The sequence below is a fragment of the Idiotropiscis lumnitzeri genome, chromosome 17 (genome assembly GCF_059441095.1).
Source record: "Idiotropiscis lumnitzeri isolate Australia: NSW breed Sydney's pygmy pipehorse chromosome 17, RoL_Ilum_1.0, whole genome shotgun sequence".
Classification (NCBI taxonomy): domain Eukaryota; kingdom Metazoa; phylum Chordata; class Actinopteri; order Syngnathiformes; family Syngnathidae; genus Idiotropiscis; species Idiotropiscis lumnitzeri.
The window spans coordinates 4,167,810-4,178,830 of NC_142407.1; the positions used below are offsets into that span (position 1 = coordinate 4,167,810).

At 46.6% G+C, this 11,021-nt stretch overlaps 1 protein-coding gene across 1 annotated transcript; it reads left to right on the plus strand.

The window, feature by feature from the left end:
* Nucleotides 1-211: 211 nt before the first annotated feature.
* On the plus strand, nucleotides 212-6,459 carry LOC148319773 (ras and Rab interactor 2-like). The gene is made up of 7 exons (XM_088279960.1): nucleotides 212-357; nucleotides 525-592; nucleotides 805-1,008; nucleotides 1,099-1,213; nucleotides 1,600-1,672; nucleotides 1,754-1,845; nucleotides 5,216-6,459. Exons 3-7 carry the CDS (start codon nucleotides 805-807, stop codon nucleotides 6,271-6,273), a joined length of 1,542 nt encoding a protein of 513 aa, XP_088136086.1. The 5' UTR covers nucleotides 212-357; nucleotides 525-592; the 3' UTR covers nucleotides 6,274-6,459.
* The last annotated feature ends 4,562 nt before the right edge of the window (nucleotides 6,460-11,021 follow it).

Below are 11,021 nucleotides of genomic sequence, written 5' to 3' on the forward strand. Positions count from 1 at the left end.
GAAACATTTCATTAAAATATATTTCAACCCACAGCGTACGGCAATCACAGTCTCTCTACATTTCAATATTACAGTCAGTTATTTTATGTAAGTGTTGTAAATCCAGTCCACGAATGTTTACAGGTAATCAGGTGAGAGGGGAGGAGCTACCGAAGTCGAAGAAGGAAATGAAGTGGAAAAGGAAGGGAGGAAGTCGAAGCAGGGAAAAAAAGAGAAGACAGCTCTGGACTTGGGAACCCACGTTATGACAGGCCACAGTGTTACTTTCTTTTGGAAGTTTCTAATAATAATTAATATTAATAAAAATAGGAACATGTGTTATCCAAAGCAACTAGAACGGGTGAAAGTGGCAATCAGGTAAAAGAATTGCTTTGTGAGTAAGTTTGAAGCGTACCTTAGATAATGATGTTGAAATATGAACTCGATACATGCCTCACTCATGTTAAATAATGCATTGTACTGTAATATTATTTTGCCTTGTATGTGTCTGCGTGAGTGTACACCGTATTTTCGCATTTCCACAGCTCCCCATAACTGTCTGCACTTGAACCAAGTCTGAACTTGCTGACACGGTCCAGGATTTATCACACAGGTGTGTGCAGTGTTTCCTGTTGTAAAAGTTAGTGTTGCCGCTGGTTGAGTTTGTATCAACTACACTTGCTGCACTTGGGGGAATTTATTCAAAACTGAAATATTGGACAATTGGATATGACATCAAAAGTCAAATTAAGTTGACCTCTGAAGGTTTTTCTCAAATTTTACCTGAAAGCCCAATACATGGAAGTGATTTCTTGATTTTTGTAGATGGCACAACAAGAGGAGCCTCTTTATGATTTCCCGGAGCCCAGCCAAGGGTCAGCGTGCAAATTGACCGGCCACCAACGAGGAGGCGGGTCTCTGAGGAATGTCAGCGTCCTGGACCGTCTCTTGTTGACGGTGCCCGTCTGGCTGCAGTTGTCAATAAACCCTGCCACCGCCTTGCACATTCTGCAGAGGGAACCTCCTGGGGTCAGACACTAAGAAAAAAAACAGCCGTTTGTTTGGCTTTTTTCGCCTCTCTTTTTGCAGTGGACATTACAGTCATGTGTTGCCTTGCAGACATTCCTGGTGCGAAAGTCTCGCACATCCCAGAGAAATGTGTTGTGCGTGCGCCTGGTAGATGACAGCGTGCCGTCATTTGTGCAACAGTTTGGCATCAGGGAGGAACATTCGAGTAAGTCTTGATAATTTCGTCATTTGATAGACTTCCAAGTTGTTCTTCTAAACATTTTTAAAAAATATTATAGATGATCAATGGAATCAATAAGCTGCAGTAATATTTGTCCTTTTTCCACAGAGGATAAAGAATATATACCTGTGAGTTTTGTTATAGTGTGTTTGTACATATGTTGCTCCACCATTTGTGTTTAAATGGTTATAAATAACACCACAACACTGATGCTGTTAATTAGCGTTAGCAGTGTTGGGGGGGACACAGGAAGTGCTCTATGGCTACTTTACACTTTCTGGGGCAATTTTGTCAGAAATGTATTACTTTAGGGGTTTTTCCACCACATAGTGCACTTGAGATATTGATCACCGATCACTTGTCAATCTCAGCTCTGTCTCTGGACACATCAGCGATCAGTTTTCCAGATCTTCCGAGGCTTGTTTCATTCTATTGTGTCAGCAGGTAAAGATACTTTTACACACATTCTATCATGCTATATGTTGTGTTATATGGTCAGTATAACTCATGATACTTTTGTAACAGAGATGTATTACCCTTTCCTCTGGAACTTCCTGAGGCCATCGCTAAGGCAACCTCTCACAAAGAGCTGGAGTCCATCTCTCACATGGGAATAGGTTGGTTTCTCAAAAAATATATTATCATCAATGTAAATTTACGAGTTAAACGTTTAGGGTCTTTTTTTTTTAAGCTGCTTTATTAAGGCCTTCTTTGGCTCACCGTGTTTATTATTCTCCTATTGAATTAATTGCCTTTTTAAGGATCTCAATATGTCCCAAGATAACTTGAGTGCATGCAGCCTGGTGAAAATCTATGTATCCCAAAAAACTCTCCCCAAAACATTCAGTAGGAAGTTAGAAAAAAAGAGTGTCGCCCTTTTCAATGATTAGCTTGGTATTGGGTGGACCTATCTATCGTAACAGGATGCATAAAAAAAGTATAACGAACCCTTCCCCCATATTGAACAGGAAGTCAGTCATTTTGTTTTAAAGTAGTCATTTTGGGCGCAAACTCCAAGAAAAAGGGCCCTGGAAAGCTAAACAAATAAAAAAATAAATTGATCATGGCACCTGTTTCACCAAGCGACATGAAATTCTGTTGACATGTCGATCATAAGGGGATGCATGAAGAAGTCTGTAACCATGTACTATATTGAGCAGGAAGGAAGTCATTTTGTTTTAAAGCAGCAATTACATTATAAGGAGATCATTGAATAAAAAGGGGGCCTGGGACATGAGGGGAAAATATAGCCCACATATTAGTTGCACATTTTGAGATGAAAGTTGGTCGATATGTCTATCAGAACAGGATACATGAAAATGTATCAAGGACCCATGGCCTGACAGGAAGTCAGCCCTTTTGTCATTTGGCGGGTAAATTCTATGAAAAAGAGGCCTGGAAAGTATTCAATCTGTTTTGCCCTAGCACTATATTGCATCAATCAACATGAAATTCTGTTGACGTGCTTATCACAGTCAAAAAAGTCTCAAGGACCCATTTCCCATATCGAATAATAAGAATGCCGCCATTTTGTTTTGAAGCAGCTATTTTAAGGGGAAAAAATCATAAAGGGGCTTTGAAAGTTAGGAAAAAAAGTAGCGCTCGACACCAGTTCCACAGATTACATGAAATCTGGTGGACGTCGTGTCATCCTCTACACCGCTTATCCTGTAGAGGGTGACGCGGAACATTGGTAGACATTTCAGTTATAACCTTTTGCAATTTCTGTGACTAAGCACCCATCATCATGCCAACAACTCAAATCCTACAACAAAACAGTCAAACTGGCAAGAATGTCTTATTTTTCAAATCTCATTACAATTAATAAAAACAACCCTAGATATCTCTTCTCCACCTTCAATTTTTTAACCGGCTCTCATTTTAAAAAGTCCTCACAGACATCAACAGACGCAGGAGGTCTTCCCCACACTAGTGGTGAAGACCCTTCTGAAGAAGAGCAATTCAGACCCCAGTGTTTTAAATAATTACAGACCTGTACCCAACTTACCATTTTTAAGTAATAAAAAATGTTTTTTCTACAGTTAAGTTATTTTTTAAATACAAATAATGTTTAAGAATAATGTTTTAGAGAAATTTCAATCTGGTTTTAGAATGAACCACAGTACAGAGACAGCTCTTTTAAGGATTTTAAATGATTTCAGGTGCTTTGCAGATGCAAAAAACTCACAGTCTTGGTGCTATTGGATTTAAGTGCAACTTTTGACACAGTACATCACCACATTTTATTAAATAGACTTAAAAACCTAGTGGGCATCTCTGGTACTGCTTTTAACTGGTTTTATTCCTATCTTACAGACAGACGTTTCTTTGTAAGTGTGGATACATGTTCCTCCAAAACCCATGAAATTAAATGTGGGGTTCCCCAAGGTTCAATTTTAGGCCCAATACTTTTTAATCTGTACATGCTTCCTCTTGGGGATGTCATGAGGAGACACGGCATCAGCTTCCACAGCTACGCTGATGACACACAGCTGTATATTGCTGTGTCTCCTGATGACACAAAGCCTATTGATACCCTTTTAAATTGCATTTTAGATATTAAGTCATGGATGGCAGAGAATATCCGACAGCTCAATCAGGACAAAACAGAGGTTTTAGTTATCGGTCCTGAAGGTCAGAGAGAGAAGCTTTACCAAAACTACAAGATTTTAAACCCTCACAATGTGTGAAGAACCTGGGCGTCATTTTTGACTCTGAGCTCAGTTTTATTCTTCATATTAAAAATGTAACCAAGATTGTTTTTTATCACCTGAAGAATATAGCCATAGTCCGTCCGTTTCTCTCTCAGGCTAACACGGAGATGCTGATGCATGCTTTTATTTCCTGCCGCTTCGATTATTGTAATGCCCTGCTCTCCAGTCTTCCCAAAAAGAGTATTTCCAGTCTACAACTACTTCAGAATTCAGACGCACGGGTGCTGACGAAGACCAGAGGGCGGTCACATATTACACCAGTTTTCAAATCGCAGCATTGGTTCCCCGTGTGTTTCAGGATTGATTTTAACGTGCTTCTATTAGTTTTTAAATGTCTTAATGGTCTTGTGCCTTCTTATTTATCTGACCTCTTCTTGTATCAACCCTCGCGGACCCTGAGGTCCCCTGGCACTGGCCTTTTAGTTATTCCTAGGGTGAGGACCGGAACACATGGTGAGGCTGCATTCAGCCATTCTGGTCCTCGTCTATGGAATAGCCTGCCGGAGGACATCAGGTACGCAGAGACTATTGATATTTTTAAAAGGAGGCTCAAGACTCTCCTTTTTAGTGTGGCTTTTAATTGATTTATCTTAGTCTTTTGATTCAGGACTGTAATTTTATCTACGATCATTGTCTTTCATTTTTAGCTTCTTTGTCTTTTAGTATTATCATTTTTCTTATATATTTTCTTAAATATTTTAGCTCTGTTGTTTTATATTATTGTCTTTTAATTTTTAGCTTCTTTGTCCTTTAGCATTATAATTTTTCTTTTATATATTTTGGCTCCAGTGTTTCCTCAAGGGTGGCCACCGCGCTGGGAGGTGTGGCTGGCCTTCTCACGGGGGGCTTCATCCCAGAGGCTCCTTAGGCCCGGCGGACCGGGGCCGTCTGCACTATTTGTAGGGTCTACCCCGGTCAGTCTGGGCCGGGGGTCTGTGTGTTGGCGGAGCTCCCTGTGGCCGTGGGCTGTCATCCCTCTCAGCGCGGAAGACCTACCCTGGGTTCATTTTCTCATATGGTTTCTCTTTGCCTTGCCATGTCTTTCTGTCTTTCTATTAAGACAGTTTATAAGGTTGTGTGAATGCGAGTGTTCTGTGTGTATGCGAGTTCAGGCGTGCATGTGGACGTGTCTTGTGTTTATGTCGGTTGGTTGGAGTGGGTATTAGTTTTTTGTTGTAATTTGGATGTTTTTATTGTACAGCACTTTCAGCTGCATTTTGTGTGAAAAGTGCTATATAAATAAAATTTGATTGATTGATCATTTCCTTACTAGAATTCTGGAGCTCACACCTCAACGTCCGGGGGCCACGGGAGCCTCCAAAGACTCGGATGAACAAGGAGAAGACACCAGACTCAGTCTCAACCCCACCTGATGCTACCACGCAACCACCCTCTTCAGCGCTGCCCAATTCCGCTACTCAGCCCGACACGGACAACCAGACGACTATCACTGAATGTGACCAAAAATCGGGCCCAAATTCTGTCCTGTTCCGCGAGTTTTGCCCGATCGAGACACGCAGCCCCAGGGAACTGGACTGTGGCTCGGGCCTGGGGGCGCTCTGTTTTATCAACCCTCTTTTCTTGCAGTCTGACAACATCTTGTCCAAGCGGCGCCTAATGAAACGCAGCTTTAAGGTGCGGGTGTCCACAGAGACATCCACCCTAATGTTGCCCCCACTCGCTCCGCCACCCCCGCCCCCTCTTATGCCCAAAACTAGAGGAAGACGTAAAGCTCAAAACTTGACTACGCCTGCATCGCAGGACTGTCAATCATCACAAGCTGTTCACCCCTCATCGGCAGCGGAGGAACAAGCAGAGGTCAAACTCCCCTCATTGGTGGAGGATCCTACTGAAGACTGCGACTACATGGAGCCATCGTCAGCCATCACATCCTCCGTCTCTCCCTCGCTCTCTCCTTATCCCACTGAAACAGTACCGCCACTTCCACCCAAACTGTCGCTCACCCCTCGCAACCCTCCCACCACTTCTCCAGGATCCCCTTCGCAATATAAATTCCCATCCGTTTCGCCCAGGGCTCCCCTCTCCTCTTCTCCCTATCAGTCCCCATCTTCCTCGCCTCAGGTACCCTTCTCTCTGTCACCCTTCTTCTCGCCTTCCTTGGCTCAGCTGGTAGAGGCCAGTCAAACACTGGAGACGGAATCCAGGTTGGCAGAGGGAGCACATGAGGATAACGTAGTGGAGGAATTACACAAAGAAATAGCATCTGTCTCTCTGGATGACACAGATAGCTGCAGTTCCTTCAGTAGCCTTGAGGCGGAGGCAGAGATGCCACAACAAGGCAATGATCCTATCCAGCAAACGTCATCTTAATAAATTACGTAGGTATTTCTAACACAAGTTATAAATGGACACAGTATTGAACATTGCACATTTTGGTGTTAAAAATATATTCAACCAAGTGAAATAATGTATAATTTGGGTAACTGAGTAAAGAAAATACGTTTGCGAATATTATGTCAACTTTTTCTATTAAATGATTGGTGTAGGTTTTTTGTATTCACGTTTAAGTATTTTTTTTTATGCAAGATGGTCCTTATTTTGGCAGTATGGTGGATTAGTGTTTGCCTAAATTCTGAGGTCTTAAATATATATATATATATATAAATATATATATCTATTTGTAGCATGCCCTCCTGGTTTATTTTTGAGCAAGATGTATCCATAACTGAGTAACCTTAAAACCGAATCACCGTAAGAGCTGAAACACATTTCAAAACATACGCATACAATTAGCTGACATATTTCACATTCAACACTTAATATTTACAAACACAAAATACTTATATCCATCGTTTACACACCTTTTGCCTCTTCTGAGGGGTGCTAGAAAAATCAACGTCCGTTTTCTGAGGCTCAATCTGAAACCTTTTGCCGTACTCTTCGTTAATTTACCTTAAGTGTGAACAGTACTAAACAGGAAGTTCACATTCAAAATAATAGCACATAGCTTAAACCGGAAACAGAACCTTTCAATGCAAATTTAAAATAAAAATAAAATACAATAAACAAAATCACCGCTGCTGTTCACAAAATATGAATATGGTTAGTTACACTCCCACCAAAATTATGAGTCTAAGTGTGCATTAACAACTGTAACAAATAATTTTTAACAACTAATTAACACTTCTAGTCATGAGCTTGTAAACATTCCAATAACAAAATTAACTTTTGCACAGGGCGCTCTACAATAGAAGGCCTACTAGTGCGTTGTCCTTTGTCATTCAGTTTCTTATCTCCAATGGAGATTTTCACTCTTCTCACGAGTCCGTCCTTGCCACTGACAGTCTCCAAGACTCTGGCAAGTCTCCACTCACCTCTGGGTAACTGTTCATCAATATCCAACACAACATCGCCTACTTTGAGATTTCTTTTCGGTGTGTGCCAGCGCTGCCTGGCGATGATGTTATGCAGATACTCGCGTCTCCACCAGCACCAGAATTGTTCAGCCAAAAACTGAACACGACGCCATCTCTTTGCGCTATACAGGTCCTCCTGTGGGAACACTCCGGGAGGGGGCAGTGCTGCCCTTGATTTCAGGTGCAAAAGATGGTTAGGAGTGAGAGGCTGCAAGCTGTCAGGGTTGTTGAGGTTGTCTACAGTCAATGGACGACTATTGACGATGGCCGTGGCTTCATAGATTAAAGTCCTTAGGAAGCCTCGTTGAGTCGTTTTTGTTGTTTTCTGTCCGCTGTTTTCCGCGAGCTGTCGCCTTACCGTGGTGGAGGGGTTTGCGTGTCCCAATGATCCTAGGAGCTAAGTTGTCGGGGGCTTTTGCCCCTGGTAGGGTCACCCATGGCAAACAGGTCCTCGGTGAGGGTGCAGACAAAGCACGGCTCACCAAACCCCCTTATGATGCTCAAAATTATTGGACCATGGTTTCCCTTGCCCGGACGCGGGTCACCGGGGCCCCCCTCTGGAGCCAGGCCTGGAGAAGGGGCTCGTCGGCGAGCGCCTGGTGGCCGGGCCTGTACCCATGGGGCTCGGCCGGGCACAGCCCGAAAAGGCAACGTGGGTCCCCCTTCCCATGGGTTCACCACTTATGGGAGGGGCCAAAGGGGTGGGGTGCAATGTGAGTCGGGCAGCGGCAAGAGGCAGGGACCTTGGCGCTCTGATCCCCGGCTACAGAAACTAGCTCTTGGGACATGGAATGTCACCTCTCTGGCGGGGAAGGAGCCTGAGCTGGTGTGCGAGGCAGAGAAATTCCGACTAGATATAGTCGGGCTCACCTCCACACACAGCTTAGGCTCTGGTACCAGTCCTCTTGAGAGGGGTTGGACACTCTTCCACTCTGGAGTTGCCCAAGGTGAGAGACGCCGAGCAGGTGTGGGCATACTTATTGCCCCCCGGCTTGGCGCCTGTACGCTGGGGTTCACCCCAGTGGACGAGAGGGTAGCCTCCCTCCGCCTTAAGGTGGGGGGACGGGTGCTGACTGTTGTTTGTGCTTATGCACCAAACAGCAGTTCAGAGTACCCACCCTTTTTGGAGTCTTTGGAGGGTGTGCTGGAGAGCGTTCCCCCTGGAGACTCCCTCGTTCTGCTGGGGGACTTCAATGCTCACGTGGGTAATGACAGTGAGACCTGGATGGGAGCGTGATTGGGAGGAATGGCCCCCCCCAATCTGAACCCGAGCGGTGTTCTGTTACTAGACTTCTGTGCTCGTCATGGATTGTCGAAAACGAACACCATGTTCAAACATAACGGTAAGTAAGTAAGTTTCGTATGGCTACACCTCTATTCATAGAGGTGTGGGTCCGGGAGCGAAACAGTTTCGGTTCGGACGGCGGGTTTTTGGATCATTCTTGGTTTCCCCGTATGGGTACTCTGCCACCGCACGACGACAACGTGATGATCCGGCGCGGCGGAAACATAAGGGTGTTCATATGTGCACTTGGCACCAGGACACCCTTGGCCGCAGTTCGATGATCGACTTTGTAGTCGTGTCATCGGATTTGCGACTGCATGTTTTGGACACTCGGGTGAAGAGAGGGGCGGAGCTGTCAACTGATCACCACCTGGTGGTGAGTTGGCTCCGATGGTGGGGGAAGATGCCGGTCCGACCCGGCAGACCCAAACGTATTGTGAGGGTCCGCTGGGAACGCTGGGCAGAATCCCCTGTCAGAAAGAGTTTCAACTCCCACCTCCGGCAGAACTTTGCCCACGTACCGGGGGAGGCGGGGGACATTGAGTCTGAGTGGACCATGTTTCGTGCCTCCATTGTTGAGGCAGCCGATCGAAGCTGTGGACGTAAGGTGGTCGGTGCCTGTCGTGGCGGCAACCCCCGAACCCGCTGGTGGACACCGGCGGTAAGGGATGCTGTCAGGCTGAAGGAATCCTATCGGGCCTTTCTGGCCTGTGGGACTCCGGAGGCAGCTGACAGGTACCGACTGGCCAAGCGGAATGCGGCTTCGGTGGTTGCCGAAGCAAAAATTCGGGCGTGGGAGGAGTTCGGTGAGGACATGGAAAACGACTTCCAGACGGCTTCGAAGAAATTCAGGTCCACCATCCGTCGTCTCAGGAGAGGGAAGCAGTGCACCACCAACACTATTTATAGTGGAGATAGGGTGCTGCTGACCTCGACTCGGGACGTTGTGAGTCGGTGGGGAGAATACTTCGAAGACCTCCTCAATTCTACCGACACGCCTTCCTTTGAGGAAGCAGAGCCTGAAGACTCCGTGGTGGACTCACCTATCTCGGGGGCTGAAGTAACCGAGGTGGTTAATAAGCTCCTCGGTGGCAAGGCCCCGGGGGTGGATGTTGTGGGGCTGTCATGGTTGACACGCCTCTACAACATTGCGTGGATATCGGGGACAGTGCCTCTGGATTGGCAGACCGGGGTGGTGGTCCCCCTTTTTAAGAAGGGGGACTGGAGGGTGTGTTCCAATTATAGAGGAATCACACTCCTCAGCCTCCCTGGTAAGGTCTACTCAGGGGTACTGGAGAGGAGGGTCCGTCGGGAGGTTGAATCTCAGATCCAAGAGGAGCAGTGCGGTTTTCGTCCTGGCCGTGGAACAGTGGACCAGCTCTACACTCTCTACAGGGTCCTTGAGGGTGCATGGGAGTTCGCCCAACCAGTCTAGATGTGTTTTGTGGACTTGGAGAAGGCGTTCGACCGTGTCCCACGGGGAGTTCTGTGGAGCGTGCTTCGGGAGTACGGGGTACCGAGCCCCTTGATACGGGCAGTTGGGTCCCTGTACCACAGATGTCAGAGTTTGGTCCGCATTTCCGGCAGTAAGTCGGATTCATTTCCAGTGAGGGTTGGACTCCGCCAAGGCTGCCCTTTGTCACCGATTCTGTTCATAATTTTTATGGACAGAATTTCTAGGCGCAGTCGGGGCGATGAGGGGATCCGGTTTGGTGAACTCAGTATTTCAGCTCTGCTTTTTGCAGATGATGTGGTACTGTTGGCTTCGTCAAGCCGTGATCTCCAACTGTCATTGGAGCGGTTCGCAGTCGAGTGTGAAGCGGTTGGGATGAAGATCAACGCCTCTAAATCTGAGACCATGGTCCTCAGTCGGAAAAGGGTGGAGTGCCCTCTCCAGGTCGGGGAGGAGATCCTGCCCCAAGTGGAGGAGTTTAAGTATCTTGGGGTCTTGTTTAGGAGTGAGGGGAGGATGGAGCGAGAGATCGACAGGCGGATCGGTGCAGCCTCCACTGTGATGCGGACGCTGTATCGGTCTGTCGTGGTGAAGAGGGAGCTGAGCCAGAAGGCAAAGCTCTCGATTTACCGGTCGATCTTCGTTCCTACCCTCACCTATGGTCACGAGCTGCGGGTCGCGACAGAAAGAACAAGATCTCGGATACAAGCGGCCGAAATGAGTTTCCTCCGCAGGGTGTCTGGGCTCTCCCTTAGAGATAGAGTGAGAAGCTCGGCCATCCGGGAGGGACTCAGTGTCGAGCCGCTGCTCCTCCACGTAGAGAGGAGCCAGATGAGATGGCTCGGGCATCTGTTTAGGATGCCTCCTGGACGCGTCCCTGGCGAGGTGTTCCGGGCATGTCCCACCGGCAGGAGGCCCAGAGGACGACCCAGGCTGGCCTGGGAACGCCTGGGCATCCCTCCGG